The sequence below is a fragment of the Coffea eugenioides genome, chromosome 2 (assembly GCF_003713205.1).
Source record: "Coffea eugenioides isolate CCC68of chromosome 2, Ceug_1.0, whole genome shotgun sequence".
Taxonomy (NCBI): Eukaryota; Viridiplantae; Streptophyta; class Magnoliopsida; order Gentianales; family Rubiaceae; genus Coffea; species Coffea eugenioides.
This window is the reverse complement of record NC_040036.1, coordinates 17,521,881-17,543,145: the sequence shown is the minus strand read 5'-3', so window position 1 is coordinate 17,543,145 and position 21,265 is coordinate 17,521,881. Positions and strand designations below refer to the sequence as shown.

The window sequence follows — 21,265 nt, the reverse complement described above, 5'->3', positions numbered from 1 at the left end:
CTAATTTTTGTGATATTTTTTAAAAATTACCACCACTCACCATTGCCACATCTTCTTCCTCTTTCTCTTTCTTCTTGCTCCTCCCTTCTCCCCCGCCCTCTTCCTTTCCTTTTCTTCCATCTCTTTCCTTCTCATTTTTTTCCTCCCCTCCACTCTTCCCCTCCCTTTCCCCGCCATTCCTTACCCCTCCCTTTCTTCCCACTCTAGATCTAACCAAAACCAAATCAAGACCTTTAGTTATGACATCGCGACCAAATTGCGATCCTTTTGGTCACGATCTAGCCAAGGCCAAATTTTGGAAGGAGGGGAAGAGGAGAGGTGGGATGTGGCGGGAAATGGAGGAGGAAGAGAGAGGGAAAGGAAATAGGAGAAATGAGGGAATGGTGGTGATGGGTTATGGTGATAGATGGAAGAAAAAAATAGTATATATTTTTATTTTGTATATATTTGGAGTTATTTTTTATATATTGTATGGATATTGTATTTTTTTGAGTTATTTTTGGTTGTATATATTATTATAACATTGTGTATGAAAAAATTATTTTTTCAAAAAATGAGAAATCCAAATGGAGTCCTGATATTGGGATTATTAGAAGAGGGTTCAATATTGATTTTGACTTGAGTTTTTTTGCCAAATTGAATAAGTGACCAGACAATTGAAATGCCCAAACCCTAAACGCAAACATGAGCTTTAGAGATCCAACTCTAGTAATGGTTTTGTACAAATTTGGATAGAGAATTTGTTACTGTTTGGAACAAACAATCCACAAAATTGTTTTCATTGCCATCCCACTCCTAATGAGATGGGTTTTTATTCTTTCCAGAAATTGATCCAACAAAAAAGTTGTCTCTCAACGTAATTTCACAGAGAAAACCAACTAAAAATGTTTTAAGCTGATTGAGATAGATTTAATTACTATCGATAGTAATTGTACAGATACTACCAGGCCTACAATTTGATCATTTAAATAAGTACGTGCAATACAATTCAAAGAGGTTATGCAAAAAGAGGCATGAGTGTGGAGCAGTGGGATTTGTCAGCCAAGACTCACTCGTCATTAGTGGTGGTGGCGGTCAAGGTGGCTGTGGGCCCATGGAGAAAATAAGAGAAATGATTTAGGGATAATTTTAGAAACCTTCATTAAGGTTTTTGACTATTTCACTTAGTTTTTTTTTTAAATTTTTAAAATTACACTTACCTGTCTTGATTTGACACTTTGGTAACCAAACCTTAAAATAAGGTACAAAATTTAATGAATACTCTAAAATGCCCTTATCTTACAAAGTTCAATTCATTATTCTAAACAACTGTAAAGTAATTTGACACAATTATAAAAAAAAACGAGTCTCAAGTTTTTCATGCCAATATCTGTTATTTAATAATCAACTATAACAATAAATCTTTTGCTATGATAAACTATTTTTTATAGTGTTTTATTGGGAATATATATTATTTTTAAGATGGAGAAGAAAGTGTTATCTTGTGTTTTTTTTTATGTTTATGGACTTTTTTTATAATAAAGTTTATGGACTAGTTTAGTGATGAAACTATCATAGTTTGGTAGTGATTTTAGGCAATTTTTTATAATAATTGTTGATTTATTCTTGATTTTGATACAAAAAAAAAGTTTCAAAAAAATTGAATGATGTTAAAAGTCATAAAAAATTACTAATTTGATGTTTAATTTGGATAAATATTAGTGACAATATTGATAATTCTTCTATATTTCTAATGAAATATAAGAGAAATGAATAAGAAAGAAAAAAGCAAAAAAATTATAAAATCCATCATTTGTATAAATATGACAACAAGAGAGTTTTATTAAAATATTAAAGTTAGCATTGTCATTTTAAATGGGTAAGGGAGGTAGGTAATTTCTGAAATCTTAAAGGAGTCACGTGAAATTATCAAAAACCTCAGGGAAGGTTTCTGAAATTATCCCAACAATTTAAAATTTAACATTAAAGTTGTCTAATTTTTTTTGGGTGAATTACTTTCTACCCCCTTATGATTTGATATTTTACCATAACACCTTTATGGTTTAAAAACTTATCTTATAATATAATAAAACCTTATTTTACAATACAATAAAACATGAGTAGGGTTTTGTGTTAACAAAAAGTGCTAACATTACCCATTAAAAAATACCATTATAATATTTACCATTATCTATACACATCTTATCTGGAAAACCTCCCATTTCTACATAACTACCACTACATAACTATCACTAAACTTTTATATATTACATCACCTCCCAAAAATCTCTATAACTAATTTTTTATTCTATATCTTTTTTATTATTTGCTTTTTTTCTAAAATATATACACATATAATGCGTGCCACACCCACTAGTAGATATAATCCCTCGTAGTTTGGATTAAGGTGTCACTATTAGTTTTTTTGTTAAAATTAATGATCAATATTAATAATTAAAAATCAAACTAATAAATTGACAAATTAATTCTTTCACTACTTTTTTTCTTTTTTTCTCTTTCTTATTTTTTTGGAAGAGAAGAGATGATTTTAAACCAAATCCTTAATGGCATTTTCTACTTCTTATTTATCTACTTTCTATTTCAATTCCTTTTTTTTATATTTGGAGGAAAAAAAAGAAGTAACAAAAGGGTAAATTTGTCAATTTATTAGTTTGCCTTTGCCTTTTTATTATTAACCGTTAGTTTTAATGAAAAAAATTAGTTGTAACAGATTAAACCAAATCATGAGGGAGTTATATACAGATTTTTAAATTATAAGGGTTATATGAAAAAGTACCAAATTACTGGAAAATAAAAGGTAATTACCTTTTTTTTCCCTTCCATCCCTTCCTATTCCTAACTATCAAGTACAGAATTCGAATTTTAAACTTGACAATGAGCTCAATTTTCGCTATTCAAATAAGAGAATACTCCCAAGTTACTCCATATTATCCCAAGCTATTCCGATCAAATAAGAGAATACTCGAAATATTTCGCTATTCAAGGATTGAATCAGATACATGTATTTAGTTGGTGGATTTAAGTGAGTAAAAAGGTCTATGTAATTTTCCCAATGTTGTGTAACGTGGTATGTACATTGCAGATAGTCTCTCTTCTGGTGCGAGTATCCCTTTCTGATGTGAGAACCAAATTCCAGGAAAGCATTTAGATTCCCAGAAACCCCGACTCGCTAAGTATGAGCGTGCTGTTGTTTATATGCTCGGAAATAGCTAGTAAATGTACCGTATAGTCACAAACAAGAAACATGGAAAAAAAGAAGTCGGCTCAGCCTACAACATTATTGTCAATGAGTCACAAGCCAAACAGGAATTCCCCGTAACTAAAAAGACTCATCGGTATCACCGACCCTGTGCTTCCTCATAGAGACCGCAGCAGCCTAAAAACTTCACTGCTTTACTGCAGCAGCAGAGGATTATAGTGGTTACTTGGCGAAGACAAGTACAAGAAGAGCGAGAAGAGACTGAGCGAAGACTTTTCTGTTTTGGCGCCCTTTCCTCGAACCCACTTTGCCAAAACCCCTCCAGATTCCCCCCCGACCACACACTACTTTTCCCCCAAATCCCCCCATCTTCTTCGTCTTCGGTTCCCGACAACTATACCCACCACTCCCCCTTCCCCTTTTCCCCTGTTTATTTTCTCGCTTTCGCACATATATGTGAAGTCTACTCAGATATTGGAAGCAATTATCACTCGGAGGAAATGGCTACCGAGCAACAGTTATCGGCCATTAAGGTAATAATTTGTGAGTTGACTGCATGTCTTCTGCAGTTTTTTTTTTCTTTTTTTTTTTTTAAAAAAAGGAAACAGTTGGGTGAAGGCTTGATTTTGCTGTTTGATAAAGATTTTTGTATGGTGTGGTTTAGGGCTCAAAAGTGCTGATGGTGGGTGCCGGTGGAATAGGTTGTGAGCTTCTCAAAACTCTTGCTCTTTCTGAATTTCAAGACATCCATATTGTGAGTGCAATTCTACCCTATTATTGTGAAAGTTTTTTGTTTTTAAATTTTTCTTCCAGCCCATTTCCATATTTTTAGGGTTTTTTTTTTCTATATGTGGTTATTTAGTTGCTTATTTGTCTGTACTTCTGCTATTTTCATAAATTTGGACTAGAGAACTGCAATATAGAGTCCAAACGGTTGTTCAAGGAAAAAGGGACTGGATATTTTTGATATTCTTTTTAGTATGTTGTTGTGGAGCAAACCCGTTTGGAAGGTTTGCTAGCACGGAGAAACTGGAGTGTATGCCACGCCACGTTTAGTGTTGGAAATTAGAAAAAAAGAACTTATATTGAGCATGGAGTAACACTTCGAAAACAGGATGTGTAGTTTTATAAAAAGAGTTGGTGTTTTTATTCTCGCTCAAGGGCCTCAAAAGCAACATTTTTGTGAATTTCGAAGTATCACAATGTGATCTCAGAAGGGACTTGCAAATTGATCTTTGCATGGGTGATGCAGCATGGATGCACGTAAGGGGTTGAATTTCAAAGTCTTTTGTCAATAGATTTTGTGAGACGGAACTGATCGATCAATTAAGTGTCGTCATTTTTAAGCTACATGAATACTTGGAAGTACATTTGATTTGGAGAAAACAATTTTATTGCGTCATAACTATATTGGGGCAGTACAGTCCACCGGTAAGTGCTGCGCCTTTGGCAATGTTCAAATAATACTGATTCGATTCTAGCTCTCTTTGTATGATTTGAATAGTTTATTGGCGTCTGTTAGGTTTCTCATGATCTTCCATATTGGTGTTTTTGTTGAAATATTGTTTTTGAGAAACTATTTAATTGTTTAAGTTTATGTTCTCTAGACCTGATCATATCTATGTTGTTCTGCTGTTGACTATACTTTTTCATACTGCTGTATCATGCATTTCCAGTCCCTTTTTTTTTTTTTTCAAAAACTAATTGTAGCCATCATTTTGTAGTTACTTCTTATCAAGTTTAACAGGCTTTACTTGTGGAGAAAACTGTAGTTGTTGTTCATTGGATTACATGTTAATTTTGAATTGATTTAGCGTTTCTGCGATTAAATGTCAAATTTATGCTTTAATGGACTGATCATGAATGTTGAATTTAGAATGCTGTTTAATGTATGTCAAATATCTTCTCAAGCTTTAACTGTGGCATGCATTGAGTTGCAGATTGACATGGACACCATTGAAGTGAGTAACCTAAACAGACAATTCTTATTTCGGCAATCACATGTTGGGCAATCTAAAGCCAAAGTGAGTGGTGACTACCAGCTCATTCTCTCTCCGTCTACACACACACTCATATATATGTGATCTGTCTCTCTCTCTCTCACAAGCACACAAATACACTGAGCACAGAGACAGACAGACAGACACACACACACACACACATGGATGCTAGCTGTTTATTATCATAGCCATGTATAGCTCCTAATCATATTTGAATTTCAACCTAGGTTGCTCGTGATGCTGTTTTAAAGTTTAGGCCTAATATTAGCATTACCCCATACCATGCAAACGTTAAAGACCCTGATTTCAATGTGGATTTCTTCAAGCGATTCAGTGTTGTTCTGAATGGGCTCGATAATTTGGATGCTAGGCGACATGTGAATCGTCTTTGCCTGGCTGCTGGGGTTCCGTTGGTTGAGAGTGGGACTACTGGGTTCCTAGGGCAGGTAATGTTATATCCTTTTTGGATGGCACTCATCTTCATCCAATGTTTCTGATCATTGTTATCCCCTTCCTCTTTGGTATAATGCCCTTGCGGATCTACATAGACACGCATGGTCACAATCCCTTTCAAATGTTTCTCTGCAACTTCCTTTTCCAAATTTTCCTAATTATGTTGACTATCTGCTTTTAGCATTTAATCTTACAAATATTGTACCTTTTCCCTGTCAGAAAAGGCTGGCTGCGTTCTACATTCTGCATTTATACTGCTGCATTATATGTTGATTTTTTTAATCTCATTTGATTCAGGTAAATGTACATGTACATGGTAAGGATAGAACAGAATGTTATGAATGCCAGCCTAAATCAGCTCCTAAAACTTGTCCAGTCTGTACCATTTCTGCACTTTATGCTGATTTTTTTTTCAAATCTGATTTGATTCAGGTAACTGTACATGTGAAGGGTAGAACAGAATGTTATGAATGCCAGCCTAAACCAGCTCCTAAGACTTATCCTGTCTGTACTATTACAAGTACTCCATCAAAGGTAATTTTTGTCGGTCTTCCTGTCTCTTTTATCCTTACTTCTCATTTTGTATCTGTTATTCCACTAGTAAACTCCAGTTCAGTATAGACTTGTTTTTACAGTGGTTTCTGGTCTGCAAACAACTGTGTATCTGAGGCTCTGTAGTTGCTGGTTTCCACTTTTGTTGAAGTTTTCTGTTAAACAATGCTGTCATCTACCACTTGATTAAATTTTAGCTGGTTTTGATTGCTTACTGTGGAATGTGATTACTTTACATGCAAGACAGATTTTAGATTACTTTTTTCTGTTCTCTCTTGCTCATAGAAACTCTGGTGTGTTTAATAAATGGGATGGTTCATTGGGGGAGCAAAAGGTGAATCTAACAAGTTCTTTTAGTTGTCGCCTGCTTTTACTCTGCATTCACAACAGGATTACATAGTGTTCTGTTATTGCAGTTTGTTCACTGTATTGTATGGGCAAAGGACTTACTTTTTGCAAAGCTTTTTGGGGACAAAAATCAGGAAAATGATCTGAATGTACGTTCTAGTGATGCATCTGGTTCATCTGAACCTGCAGAAGATGTGTTTGAACGCAAAAAGGATGAAGATGTTGAGGAGTATGGGAGGAGAATTTATGATCATGTTTTTGGTCATAATATTGAAGTTGCTTTGTCTAATGAAGATACGTGGAAAAAGCGGAACAAGCCGAGGCCTATATATATCAAGGATGTAGCACTTGCTGAGGTGATTCAACAAAATGGAAATTTAGATAAAGTTCCGGTGTCTACTGATCCATTGTCAGTATCTGCAATGACAACTATTGGTCTGAAAAATCCCCAAGATGTATGGAGCCTGGCAGAAAATTCAAGAGTCTTTCTTGAGGCATTAAAACTGTTCTTCTTGAAAAGGGGAAAGGTTGGAAATATTACGTTGCCATGATGTTTTTGGGAAATTTTGTTCTTGTTTTTGTAATTTTTGGTCAAGCTTGAGTATTTTGCTCATTATCCTCTCTTTCTGTCCATTTAGGAGATTGGAAACTTAAGTTTTGATAAGGATGATCAGTTGGCTGTAGAAATTGTTACTGCTGCTGCAAATATTCGTGCGTCTTCTTTTGGGATACCTTTGCATAGCCTTTTCGAAGCAAAAGGTATTGCTGGGAATATTGTGCATGCAGTTGCAACAACTAATGCTGTTATTGCTGGGTTGATTGTGATTGAGGCAATTAAAGTGTTGCAAGATGATGTCAGGAATTACAGGTGGAGTGAATTCCTTGCCACTACTTTTCACTCTCTTTTTGTTTGAATTTGCATTTGAGGCTTGTGTCTCATGTTGCTAATTCATGCCAGCCCAACTCTCCCACCCATCTTCGCTCCCCTTGTGGCCACCAAAAAAGAAAAAGAAAAGTCAGAAGTGTGTTAAACAGTTTGACAAAATATCCAGGTTCTTTGATGTTGCTTCTTGCACCTTGCTCATCTTTCTCTAGAGCTAGGGAAAGCCTAGTCTTGCAGTTTTATGAATTCTAGACACAGTATAATATCTTAGACAGTATTTGCGTCTCAAAATTATGAAAAAGCATATTCCATATTGTCAAATTGGGAGAAAAATGACCCATCACTCATTATGCATATTCCAGGCTTTAATGGCTCAATTTTCTAAAGCCTACCAGTAATAGAGCCTATGATACCTTTCTTTCTGTTATCTTTCTTTGGCTTTATTGTCTCCCTCCTATGATTCCTATTTTCTGCTCTTGCTGAAGTATTATCTTTTGAGTTGTAGCTAGTAATTTTGAATTATAACATGCACTTGTGCAGGATGACATATTGTCTTGAACATCCTTCAAGAAAGATGCTTCTCATGCCAGTGGAGCCATTTGAGCCCAACAAATCATGCTATGTTTGTTCTGAGGTTTGTGAAATGTCCTTTTCTGAACTTAGACACTTGTTTTTACTTGGTTGGAAAACCCTTTCTGATGTAAAGCAAGAAATATGCACCAGACACCTTTGACGCTCGAGATTAATACAAGTCGCTCAAAGTTGAGGGACTTTGTTGAAAAGATTGTTAAGGCTAAGCTTGGCATGAGTCAGCCAATGATCATGCATGGACACGCTCTTCTTTATGAGGTTGGTGATGGTCTTGAGGAAGATATGGCTACCACTTATGCAGCAAACCTTGAGAAGGTATCCCATTTTTCTACTGGTTTTACATGTCATATTACTTTGTGAATGTTCATCCTGTATGTTGATTTTTCCTTATGGTGCTTGTGTCACTTTATAGGTGCTAGCTCAACTCCCTTCACCTGTCACTGGTGGTACAGTAATCATGGTTGAGGACCTTCAACAAGAATTGACATGCACAATCAATATCAAGCACAGGTTTGTTTCAGTTCCTTTGTTTGTCTTGAATTCGTTCTTTCCCACTGCTTTCCTGCAGGGTTGAAGAATTTGATGGACGTAAATGGTGATATGCTTATTTCTTTATTTTGTAACCTTATACTGGTTATGTGAAGCTATCTATATTCTTGTGTCTGATTCTTTTTTACGGAAAATGAATTTATATCAATTTGATATTTTTCTGGAACTTTTAGTTGAAATTATTGCTTTACCTTGTTTAATAATTTTAGTTGTACTGTTTTGCGTGTCCGGGATTGTTGGTCATTAAACTGTAAGCTTTTTATGATGTTTCTGGAAAGCAACACTTCGCTTAATATGTACAGAGAATGAAGCAGACAATTAAACTAAAAATTTTTGAATTTTTGGTGACTAATTACTGCAAGATGAAGGTCTTGTTGGACAATGATTGTGTTTAGTTCTTGCTTATGCAAATGAAGAATACATGGGACATTACGTCTAAATGTGCAAGCAGTGCACGATCTGTCACAGACAGGACGTGGCACCTGTTATCAAAGGAAAATTCTTTTATCCTTTTGTGTCATTTGGGGGGTGGAGGAGGATTAAGACTATTTTGGTGCTAGTTAGTACAAGACCAACAGTAGGCATGTAGCATTTGAAAAATTAGATCTCCTTTGGATGTTGCGTTTTTAACCTTAGATTATGTGCCTGCTAGGACATAGACCTAGATGTGTCAGTACAAAAATTTGATACTACAGGGACATTAGCAAGTGGAGAGCAAATTGTAAATGTACTGATAAAAATAGCGGATGTACCATTTGCACTGTCAGTCATATGCAGATGTCCAGTTTCATTTGGCTTGTGCATTTCATGGTTGACTAGGATCAGGGAATGTAGATTTCAAATCATTGTTGTTCCATGAAAATTGGATGAAATATTCTAATGGGGCCTAATATTTGTGAGCTTACCTGCCTTGAGAAAGAATCAGATATTAAGCTTTTTCTTTCCATTTTCTCCATTTGTGTGTAAACTTTTACACACTGGCTCGTAGCTTAGTCTATCTTTGTTGCTTCTGGTGATTCAGTGTTTATGCCAATATTGAACTATATATTTTTTTTTTCTAGCGAGTCGTGATACCAAAATGTGGGCTTCAATTTTACAATTTCCTGCATGGATCTCTCATTCTTACTAGGTTCTGATGCTGAGAAGTTTTTCATGAAATGTTATTGATGTCTAAATATTTGCAGAGAGGAGTTTGATGGGGAAAAGGAACCTGATGGAATGATTTTATCTGGATTGACCGAAGCACTTGTTCAGAAGAATGATGAGGCATCAAAAGAAAATGGTGCAAGTACATCTAATGTGTCGGAAACTGTTTCTGTGGAGGCTGAAGAAGATGATGAACTACAAATACTTCCAGCAGTTAGTGGTCTTGCTGGGAAGAAAAGAAAGTTGCCTGACAATGCTAATTCTTCCAATTCAGATCTTTCCGGTGTCATTGATGAGACTAAAATCCCAAGAAAAGCAATTGATCGTGAAGATAGTGAGGCTGTTGTTGTGCTTGATGGAAACGGGGAAAGGAAGAAAAAGAGGGGGCAATAGTCATCTCGCAACTTGTTCCAGTGGCATGTTTTTGCATTACTTGATAGTACCATATAGTGAACTGTAATTCATTTGGTGCTGTAACTCTAGAACTTCCATTGTTAGTTTTAGAACGTCAAATTTTGACCTGAGCTGCGCAATACTGTGCACTTGACTCTGTAATCTTAAGCATCGAGACATCCAAATTCTAACTTAACCTATTGGGCTTTTTTCTGAATGTTACAGATACCAGAGTAATTGTCTTCAGTTCAGCCTCTAAAGAAAATTGTCGGTGGTCCTGCTTACGGTCTATATATTATTTTTCTTATGTTCACGGTATTGATTTGTGCTTCTAATGTATGATACAGATGTAACGGTAGTAATTAAGTTTTCCTCAAGAAAAGATCAAATAAAATGGAGTGTGAAGATACATTTCAAGTCTAATGTCTTGTTTCTGACGTTAGATTGAATGAAAAGCTGCAAAAGCAGCACTCACTCTGGGATTCTATGTCGTGAGAGAAGGTGAGAGTGAGGAGTGGTGGGGTTATTTGTCGAAAAATATTGAAGCAAATCAGAGAAGGAAAAGACAAAGCAACAACCAGGCACGATTTATCCTGATATATCAGGGTACAGGTTTAGCATGTAGTTGTGTACCCATGTTCCATGCAGTCATTGGACATGTAAAGGAGCTGCAAAACAAAGGGATGGGTATATGTTACATTAATCCTTTATAGACAATAAACGGTCAAGCCACCAGAGCTACAGGTGGGAGCTAGCTTTAGTATATATTGTACGATGAATAATGACCTTAATCTTCGTTTTCATTTATCGACCGTTGAGAGCAGCAAATTGAGCAAACATTGCCGTTCCTGAGTGCTCATCAATGGCTTGGACTTGGGCAGGGTTTTGACTTTGCTCGGGTGAAGCAATAGGTCTGCTATCAGAGGCAGGAGCTGGAGCAGGAGCAGGAGCTGGGGCAACCACAGCAGGAGAGTCTGCAACTGCCCTGTTTTCTTCCTCAGCTTTTCCTTGCGATGAGGCCTCTTGCAGCTGCAATGCATATTCCAAGTTCCACAGGACATCGCCCATAGTGGGCCTATCCACACCATATTCTGCCAAGCATTTCTCTGCAGCTTCAGCAAATTTCTTCATCGACTCGGGATTAATGTGGTTAGCAAGTGTTGGATCAATGATCTTGTCTAGCAAGCCCTTTCGCTTCCATTGCATGGCCCATTCTGCCAGGTTCACTTGTTCTCTTGGCAATGCCGGGTTAATGGCAGGGCGGGCACACAAGGCCTCCAACAACACCACACCAAACGAGTACACATCTGATTTGTCCGTGAGCTGCTGCTTCCTGAAGTACTCAGGATCAAGGTAGCCAAAGCTTCCTTTCACAGCAGTGCTAACGTGAGTCTGTTCTGTTGTAGGTGCATCTTTTGATAGCCCAAAATCAGCCATCTTAGCAACAAAAGCATCATCGAGCAAAATGTTGGTGGTTTTGACATCACGATGGATGATCCCTGTAGCTGCACCAGTATGGAGGTAATGAAGCCCACGAGCAGCACCAATGCATATCTCAAGCCTCTGCTTCCAAGATAGAGATGGTAAGTTCTTTCCATACAAATGGTCCCTGAAAGGCCCGTTTAACATGTACTCGTAGACCAATATCATCTCTGAGTTCTCATCGCAGTATCCGATCAAAGACACCAAATGGCGATGTCTAAGCTTGGACAACATCTGGATTTCTGTCTGGAACTCGTGAATACCCTGTTCAGATTGTGGGTTACCTCTCTTCACAGCAACTTTGGTTCCATCGTCAATCTCCGCCAGATAGACATTCCCAAAGCCACCAACACCAATAATTGCACTAGGATCCCAATTATTGGTAGCATCCTGCAGTTCCGCAAAGGAGAAATATCGACCTAATCCCATTGTCGAGGAATAGAATTGACTCTTACGAGACCCCAATGACGTCTTGCTGGACATAAAGCTTGCATCTCCAGCATGAAGCGGAAGCAACCAGGATGAAAAGCTATTCCTTTTCTGCCAATCTTGAGGCCTCTTTTGCCACTTGACTGCCATTGCACCCAAACCTACAAATGCTCCAAACATCATTGCAAACCCAACTGCAGCTACGGTGCCACGGTTTGGGCCACTGTCCTTTTGGCCATCGACGCCATATTCCCCATCCAGACTCCCAACAGAGTTATTCATTCTCAAGACTTCAAGACCATTAAGAATAGCATTTTTAGATCCAGTGTCCTGATTCATTGGACCAATCTGAACAGTGAGCGGATTGGACAGGATGGAAGCATTCACAAGGAAGTCCTTGTAATAAGCCGATGCCAAACCGTTTGCTACTGTTGACAAATCTAACCCCGAAATTCCCATCTTCCCATTGATGTACACGTTAAAGTAGAGATCATTGGGTGATTTGCTCACTATATCGCAGAAATGCAAGCGAACAAGGTAGGAGTAGGAAGTATCAATTTCCAGGCTCCAACTCACGTTAAAATTTGGGGCGGCAACGCCTGCATCCGACGACATTTCCATAGCAGATGCATAAACTGAAGGTGGAGCGATTAAGGGGGACTCTCCGTCGGGATAAGTGATTACACTGGGTGCAACAGACACTCTCTTGCCTGCAGCAGGCGGCTTCAAATAGGGTTCATCATTTAACCATGTTCGTCCGAGGGTATCATTCTGTGAAGTGATGAGGGGACCTCCGACATTGAGCCTATAAATAATCTGGTAAGCCATTTGGGATAGCCCAGAGAATTGCTGCACGGGGAATAAGTTTGAGCCAACATCTCCAATCAACATGTCCGGGGCAGAAACAAGTTCGATGGCATTAATGAAAGCGGCAGAACCTTTCTCGGGGATAAATTTGATTTCGAAACGCTCCGTGGTAACATTAACCAGATACTCTCTGGCAACAGGACTCGTGGTGTCATTGACGTGATAATCGTACACAAGAACGTATTGATCCGTAACGACCTTGAACTTTGCCTGTTGCAAATTAAATTGATTATTAGCCAGCGGGAAGAAATGAAGACGGATCCAATGCCAACCTGCTCTAGCAATTTGAAACGTGTATGTAGCTTCATCTACGAATATCCTGGCTGATAGATAGATGGGAAGAGAAACATTATCAGCCGACGGCACGGAGACTTGGATGTCACGTCCCTTGGAGGACAGTAAATTTCCCGTTTCTTGATCAGGTAAAAAAATCCTTCTATCAGGAAGGGTACTTCTGGAGGAGGCACCACAATCTATAAGATAGTTGTCTTGTGGGGTGAAGGAACCAGGTTTTGCAGCTGCACCAGGGGTGGCTTGAGCTGAGACATCAACAGGGTTAGCAAGAAAGAGGTAGAAAAGTACCAGGAGGACAGCCATGGTTGAGGAAAAAGGCAGCGATGGAGGTAACAAGCATGGGAATTTGGGTTTTCCCCCGGGCATTGTTTCCATCTCGAACCTCCCTCCTTAGGAGGATGAAACGAGATGTGGAATTACTAAGGACGAGAGAAAAAAAAGGGGTTTACTTACTGTGTAAAGAAAAAAAAAAGGCCATTGTTCTTTTCAATATTTCTTCTTTTTTTTTTTCTTTTTGTGTGGATAAGTGGTCGGAGTCAATTTTATTGCTTGAATTCTATTTTTGGTTTGCCAATATTTTCGGCCATGGATGTAAGGTGGGAAGATCAGTAATTGAATTTCTGTTATGAATGTAGGCGCCTAGACCAACCTTGTAACTTCAGCCATAGATCCTCGGTCAAAACTCAAAACGCCCTTTCTTTCTTAGCAGTAGCAGTAATTTCTTTTGCTTTTGTGTTGTCTTTATTTATTGTGTTCTGCACTAAAACTCAGTCATATGCGCTATTCTTCTCCTTTCCTCGGGGACTCGTTTTGAGCTTTTCAATTAAGCTGTATTCATGATTTGACAAATTTCCATGTTTTCAACTACAACTTACAACTAAGGGCCAGCATATTTAAACAATACAGAACTCCATGTACTGCATTTCATTTTGGTTGTAAGTGTTTTCTTTTTGCTTAACTTCAATTTAACTTTTTTCCCACATCCAAGCTCTTTTCATGTCTTGCACAAAAATTCATTATTTACTTGCATTACAAACATAATTTTTAACACTTTTTTTTAATCTTTTCAATCACATTTTTATTTCATATACATCATATCACAAAGAATGTTACAGTAATTATTCTAAATAATATTTCAAATAATTTCCGATATTTCAAATAATTTCCGATCCAAACACTCTTTAACAGTTTTGTGAAGATTGTATCGTTCAGCCTACTAAAAGAAATTACCTGCAATGACCAATATTATATATATATATATATATATATATATATATATCTACCTTGTATATAAAAAAAAAGGGAGGTTTAGTTCTTTGTCTCCCTTGTTGCCACTTGGCTTCCTAATAATTTGACAAGTTGTATAACTCTAATATTTTTCTTGCACATGGTTTTTCTTGCCTCTTGCATATCTTTTTTTTTTCTGCTCTTTCTTCATGCCAAACCGAGCAAGTCTGGCTCCTTTATTCTCCTTCTGAGCCCAATGAATTTTTTTAACCTTAATTATTTGATTAAGTGAGTGTACTGTCTAATTCATCACCATTAGAACCCTTGGATCAATTTTCATTCTGTTCTAATTGTCTACATATTATATAAGAAGACATGGGAATTTAATGTAGCACTACCATTTCTTGACACATGACATAACTCTCCTTCGAAAAATCTAAGATTTTTCTCCCATTTTTTATCTCCCTACTTCTATCTTGATGGATCAAGACAAAAGATGTACCATACAGGATAAGACAAAAGATTTCAATTGCAAGTCATTTTGCATAACTACAAGAACTTGTATTATTTTTATATATTGTCTAATTTTTTACTATAGAATCAAGCTTTATAGATTAATGAAAAACTTTTAATCCTTGGATATTGATTAATTATGTTTGATTAGTAGCTAACCAACTATTACATTTAAACAGCTCCTTTATGTAATCAATTAAAGTCTCTTTTTCTATTTTTTTATAAATTGTTTCTAAAAGTTGCACAGAAAAATCAGATTTTTTCCTTCCCAATTGTATTCAACTCTGCACCTGTTTCATTGCTTGCCTTCATTAACTTCAAGATCAGTTATGGATTTAATAGATGCTATGTTTATTGTCTCCTTGATTTAGAAGAGCTAACTTCATAGATGGAATTTATTCTGATACGCAATTTTTCTCGTGTTTTTGTCTATTATGTACCAAAAAGTTTTGCTGTTATATGTTCAATTAAGTTATGAAGGGGGCCAAGGCTGTGCCTCGCACAGCCAAGATACCTCTAGTATATATATATATATATATATGTTAGTCTCACTGATTAACGCTTTCTGCGAGCTACGCGTTGTATCGCTTTATCAATGGAGCACACAGCTAGGGATGGCAATGGGGCGGTCACCCGCCCCGCGGGGGACTGTCGGGGCGGGGGTTGGGGCGGGGGGTAATTTTATTCTCCCGTTTAGAATTCCCCCGCCCCGTCCCCGCCAAAAAAAATATACATATATATATATATATACACACACACAAAAGTAACAAAAGAACAAACGAAGAAACGAACCTCCATACTTCTCACACCCTCTCTGCACATAATAACAAACCATGACCAGAGTTTGAGTCTTCCCCCGCAGACTTCTCAACATCATCAACAACTAGTGCATAATTTAAACTAGGCCCACTAGCTACTTTGCCAACAGGTGTAAAATTGTTAGCGTCTACCAAATCATCAGCAACATTGAAATGCAAACTAGGCTCACCGCAACTTTGTTGATATTTCTGCTTCAATCGTTGTTGATTACCAGCACCAAATCTTCCAAAACATCCAGATGCTGGGCTCTTCAGATTTGCCCTCAAATCAAAAGAAAGTTTCGACCTTTGGGAAGAAGTTTTTGAAGCGGGCCTTCTAGTGGATTGCCACTGGGAAAGGAAAGAAGGGTTCTTTCTAAAACTTTGTGAAGACGATTTTTTGGGCACATCATTTTCGTTAGCAATAGATTTATTAGATCTAGGCCTGGAGGAATTAGGAGCTGATTTTGGGGCGGACTTGGCAAGGAGGGGTTTATTTCTGAATTTGAAATTGGGATCCTTCTGAAGATGGGAACTTGAAGAAGAAGAAGAGGAGCGAGGTCTTGAGTTTGACGTGGCGGAAAGCAGAAACTTGAGGTAACGGGGGACCGCGGGGAAAAGGGGCGGGGGGTGGGGGGCAAGAGGCAGGGGGACGGGGGGAGATATTTGACAATGGGGCGGGGGCGGGGGCGGGGGATCCCCCGTCCCCCGCCCCACCCCTGTCCCATTGCCATCCCTACACACAGCTCTACTTTGGATGTGGCTGAAAACATTTTCGAATGCAATACTTAAAAACCATGCATGACGCATGCAACACGTGTTATAGAAAAGTTCATTCATTCTTTTTGTTTTTTTTTTGCCTGAAAATTATGACACTGTCCATGTACCAAAGCTAAAGTTACATTTACTTTCCAAGAAGATATGTCACCGGGGAAGAAAACGGATGATCATCTATCTGTAGGGTAAATTTGTGACTTAACTGCTCACCCACTCTCATATTTCTAACTTTTAAACATAATCAGGGAATGTGCCTTGTGCTTTTAGGAGTTTAGTCAAGTCGAACACCATAATGTTCAAATTTGTTTGATTATTTTAACGAATTTGAAATTTTGTTCAAATTTACTTTATTTATTTGCTGAATCAAATTCAAACGAATTTTTTATTATTGAATTTAAGAGTTATTGTACATAAAATACTATTCAAACTTGACTTTTGACTAGTTGAAGAATTAAAATTCAAACGAACTCTTATCAAGCCTCAAATCAAGTATCGAATAATTTGGTTCATCTTTTAATCCTACAAACATTTACAAAGAAATCCATAAAGATTTTGTAACTTTTAGTACTTGATTAATTTGAAAAATTGTGGCAGGCATTTGCAAAGAAATTCATAAAATCTTGCAACTTTTAGTATTACTAATAATTGTTTAAAAAAAGGGACTATTATCAATTTGAAAAATTGTGGCAGGCAGCGAAAAAATAATAAATAATAAAAAAACTTGTTGGGCCAGATCAGAAATCCACTGCGGCTGCAGAATTACAAATATTTAACGCAGCACTTGTTGGCCCATCCTGCCTCAAGGCCCAAAGTCTATCATTTTTTCCACAGACAATTGCTCTACTATAAATCCAACTGTTCAAGTGACTCTCTCCTTAAATTTTATTTTCTTTCTTCTCTGTGTGAAATCAGAACCTTGCTTGGTCGGCAAGTCGAGAGAAGTAAAGTATCCAGATCACACTAACAATAATCCGATGTCAGGTGAAACAGAAGATGCCGTCCGCCGCAAGACGGCCAGCGCCGAGTACCGGAAGAAATTGCTCCAACACAAGGAGTTAGAATCCCGAGTTCGAACAGGTAACGTCTCAAAACCCTATTCCTCTCTTATGTTCTTAATAATTCTATTCCAATTCCAAGGGATTTAGTTATTAATCACTAGACCCACCTCACTTCGGCTTTTGGTTCGAATTTCTGGAATGCAAATATATTTGGATCTTCTCGACTGTTTTTGAAGGTCTGGACCTAGATTTATACTTATTTCTAGTAAATTAGCATTTGTTCTGACATTTGGAGATATTATTTATTGGTTTCCTTTTAAGATAGATTATGTCTTTATTAATTGCCTATGCCGTAATCTTTTCAACTAGAAAACTATCAGATTAGAGTTACAAACTACTTTTCGGTGATACTCAGAGGGTGAAGTTGGGATTTGAAGTGATATTTATTCGTATGAAGCTAGGAGGGAATTGAAGAGATTATTTTAAGAGCTAACTGGGTTTGGGATGGATATTTACTTTTTGGTAGGAGTATTTTCATAATTTTGCCATTGCCCGATTAAGAAAGATTAGGGCTTAACGTTTTACTTGAAGTTCTTGTTTATTTAGTATTTTGATCGTTATCTTCAGTGACTGCAAGTATTGTGATCGACTTGGCTTAAATGTCTATTGCTTCGTGTGCTTTCTTGTATAGCCACGAAAGCTATCCACATATTGTTGCAGTTGAATATTTGAGTTCTTACACATCAATAGTTCTTATGGACCAGATAGTTCATAGTTGCTTCTCACTTTTTCTCATTATAAATGTGTTTCTTTCTATGAAGTTTGTGTGTAAGATTACATATTTGATTTTTTGCTCCAGTGACTGTCGTCAGATCTTGAATATGAATGGCTGCTTTATGAATAATTATTTCTTTTAGAACCATTTCTTGTGGTTGTTTTGCATCATTCCCAGCTCATGATCTTGTACTTTTTTTCTGTGCAAGTGTCGACACCCTTTGCTTCATCCATGTTTATATAGAATCTATTTGTCTGGCATATATGTACATCTATGCTATTTGGCAATTAAAATTCTTTTGATTAGCTTTGAATTCTTTTTTCCTACTGTGTTTTAAAACTGGACACTACGTTGTATATCGGTACTTGCAGTGAGGGAGAATTTGCGTACTACAAAAAAGGAATATGCTAAGACAGAAGATGATTTGAAGTCGCTCCAAAGTGTTGGACAGATCATAGGGGAGGTGCTTAGACCGCTGGACAATGAGCGCTGTTAGTACTCTTCCTTCTATCTTATTAACTTTCTTTTGCTGTTATATTAACAGCATTAGTCAGCCTATCTGTTGCTTACTGTTCTTGAACATTAGCCTAAGAGATTGAGATTCTTTGGCACACTTATGTAGGATAAGGTGCTAGGGTTCTGTTAGGAGTCTGTATGATCGATGGTTTAATAGTGAAAACTTGCTTGTTAACTAGCCACTTTGACCATCATTTCTCATCTATCCAAGTTAATTTTGTGTGGGAGTATTTCCTACTTAAACATGCCTTTTACTTATTTTTTTGGTTTGTGAAGGAATTTGATGATGTTTGAGGAATTAATTCATGCCATATTACTTTTGCAGTGATTGTTAAAGCTAGTAGTGGCCCAAGGTATGTAGTGGGCTGTCGCAATAAAGTGGACAAGGAAAAACTAACTGCAGGAACCAGAGTTGTACTTGATATGACAACACTCACGATAATGCGGGCACTTCCTCGTGAAGTAAATTTCACCACATTAAGGGATTGAATTTTTGTTTTGTTGGTTGTACTTCAAGAATTGAAATGTGCTGTGGTTTGTGGTATATGGCAGGTTGATCCTGTTGTATACAATATGCTTCATGAAGATCCTGGCAATGTCAGCTACTCTGCAGTGGGTGGTCTTTCTGATCAGATTCGAGAGTTGAGAGAATCTATAGAATTACCTCTTATGAATCCTGAACTCTTTCTTAGAGTTGGTATTAAACCTCCTAAGGTAAGCGTAAGTGTTAAATATTCTTAGTTGTCTTCGGCATGTTAAATGAGGCCGCATATGTGCTGGTATCTGGCAGACCTCCTGGATTATGTTAATTTAAAGTGCACTTGATTTAGGGTGTTCTTCTTTATGGACCTCCTGGAACTGGGAAAACATTATTAGCCAGAGCAATTGCTAGCAACATAGACGCCAATTTCCTAAAGGTACTTCTTGTCTATACTTGATCATTTTCTAGCTGTGGAAAAATGTTCTGGTCCATAGTTGATTGATATTATTTGTATTTATTGAACAGGTTGTTTCTAGTGCAATTATTGATAAATACATCGGTGAGAGTGCACGACTGATAAGGGAAATGTTTGGATACGCCCGTGATCACCAAGTAAGGCCTTAAAGCTCCTTGATTTTATACTTGTTATATCCTGCTCAATAGATATTTAGTTTTGCCAAAAGTATGTTCTTACATTTCCTTTTTTTTTTTCCTTTATTCATTGAAGCCCTGTATTATATTTATGGATGAGATTGATGCTATTGGTGGGCGCCGTTTTAGCGAGGGAACAAGTGCTGACCGTGAAATCCAAAGAACACTGATGGAGTTGCTTAATCAGCTGGATGGTTTTGATCAGCTTGGAAAGGTTTTTGTGGAATGCTGATATTAAATGCTTGTTAGATATAAAGATTGATGCGTTCTTATTTGCAGAATACATATTCTTTTGTATGTTTTGGTGTCTGGATTGTAGTTCAAAGTAAATTGTTTCTGCAGGTTAAAATGATTATGGCAACGAACAGACCTGATGTTTTGGACCCGGCTCTTCTTCGTCCGGGACGGCTAGACAGGAAAATAGAAATACCATTGCCTAATGAACAGTCAAGGATGGAAATTCTCAAGATCCATGCTGCAGGAATTGCTAAACACGGTGAAATTGATTATGAGGCTGTTGTCAAGCTTGCTGAGGTAACAAGGATTTCTATGCTGCCTGCAATTGATTTTCCTAATATCAATCAAAGTCTTCAACCAGTTGCTATTTTGCAGGGTTTCAATGGGGCTGATCTTCGTAACATTTGCACAGAAGCTGGTATGTCAGCAATTCGTTCTGAGCGTGATTATGTCATCCATGAAGATTTCATGAAGGTAAAAGTCTCTTGCTTTGATGAACTCAGGTTGTTTACTGTATAATGCTTGGTACGGGTTTGAGATTGTGTTCATAGTTGCTTACATTTTGGATGATTTTTTGTAATTCCTTTTCCCAGGCTGTAAGAAAACTGAACGAAGCAAAGAAACTCGAATCAAGTGCGCACTACAGTGCGGATTTTGGAAAAGATTAAGGGCACACTGCATGTTCACTTTTGTGTATCTCTGGCGCTCAGGTGGGTTATTCCTGTTGTGATCATACTGCCTGTTCTGTTCTCAGGTGGATGATTACCAAAACTTGGCTTTGTTTGTATGGTAGCATGGGCGGGAGCATATTTGTCAGTGGAATTGAAGCTTGTCCCAATTTGCATACCCATAATGTCGCCCTTTCAAACATTTTGGAAGAATTCTTTTTCTGCCAATCTATTTGAGTAGATGTCATTTGTTCCGATTCCAACGCTATAAATTTGTATTTCAGTCTCTGTTGTTCTTTTCTTTCTTTTCTTTTTTTTTTCCATTTTCCAACTAACGGTATTTCCCACCAGAGGTCCCCTGCCGCTGGTCGGCCACTCTGATTAAAAGGTGGAAACTTATTGGCTATGGTGGAAGAATATTGTTGAGCAATTGAAATCG

At 37.4% G+C, this 21,265-nt stretch overlaps 3 protein-coding genes across 4 annotated transcripts; 2 read left to right on the top strand and 1 right to left on the bottom strand.

The window, feature by feature from the left end:
* Nucleotides 1-3,199: 3,199 nt before the first annotated feature.
* LOC113761736 (SUMO-activating enzyme subunit 2) lies at nt 3,200-10,360 on the top strand. Of its 2 annotated transcripts, none has more exons than XM_027304846.1 (11): nt 3,200-3,732; nt 3,864-3,953; nt 5,140-5,223; nt 5,427-5,645; nt 6,085-6,186; nt 6,687-7,079; nt 7,191-7,420; nt 7,976-8,069; nt 8,159-8,341; nt 8,439-8,536; nt 9,760-10,360. In XM_027304846.1, exons 1-11 carry the CDS (start codon nt 3,700-3,702, stop codon nt 10,112-10,114), a joined length of 1,881 nt encoding a protein of 626 aa, XP_027160647.1. In that variant the 5' UTR covers nt 3,200-3,699; the 3' UTR covers nt 10,115-10,360. The 2 variants fall into 2 exon arrangements, with proteins under 2 accessions (XP_027160647.1, XP_027160646.1); XM_027304845.1 differs by having other exon boundaries at nt 3,201-3,732; nt 6,621-7,079.
* A 558-nt stretch (nt 10,361-10,918) lies between these two features.
* LOC113758283 (probable receptor-like protein kinase At4g39110) lies at nt 10,919-13,561 on the bottom strand. The gene has a single exon (XM_027301211.1). It carries the CDS (start codon nt 13,559-13,561, stop codon nt 10,919-10,921), a length of 2,643 nt encoding a protein of 880 aa, XP_027157012.1.
* Nucleotides 13,562-17,387: 3,826 nt separating this feature from the next.
* Nucleotides 17,388-21,127, top strand: LOC113760711 (26S proteasome regulatory subunit 10B homolog A). The gene is made up of 10 exons (XM_027303394.1): nt 17,388-17,577; nt 18,645-18,764; nt 19,115-19,251; nt 19,342-19,503; nt 19,620-19,706; nt 19,796-19,882; nt 19,998-20,135; nt 20,264-20,455; nt 20,534-20,632; nt 20,752-21,127. The coding sequence occupies exons 1-10, from the start codon at nt 17,475-17,477 to the stop codon at nt 20,824-20,826; spliced, it is 1,200 nt and encodes a 399-aa protein (XP_027159195.1). The 5' UTR covers nt 17,388-17,474; the 3' UTR covers nt 20,827-21,127.
* The last annotated feature ends 138 nt before the right edge of the window (nt 21,128-21,265 follow it).

Bases quoted from the DNA above. Each gene is read 5' to 3' on its own strand.
- LOC113761736 (XM_027304845.1), top strand. From the start codon at position 3,700: ATGGCTACCGAGCAACAGTTATCGGCCATTAAG. The intron at 7,080-7,190 runs GTTGGAAATATT...CTGTCCATTTAG, and splicing joins TCTTCTTGAAAAGGGGAAAG to GAGATTGGAAACTTAAGTTT. The intron at 8,537-9,759 runs GTTTGTTTCAGT...AAATATTTGCAG, and splicing joins ACAATCAATATCAAGCACAG to AGAGGAGTTTGATGGGGAAA.
- LOC113758283 (XM_027301211.1), bottom strand. From the start codon at position 13,561: ATGGAAACAATGCCCGGGGGAAAACCCAAATTCCCATGCTTGTTACCT.
- LOC113760711 (XM_027303394.1), top strand. From the start codon at position 17,475: ATGTCAGGTGAAACAGAAGATGCCGTCCGCCGCAAGACGGCCAGCGCC. The intron at 19,707-19,795 runs GTACTTCTTGTC...TTTATTGAACAG, and splicing joins TAGACGCCAATTTCCTAAAG to GTTGTTTCTAGTGCAATTAT. The intron at 20,136-20,263 runs GTTTTTGTGGAA...TTGTTTCTGCAG, and splicing joins GTTTTGATCAGCTTGGAAAG to GTTAAAATGATTATGGCAAC.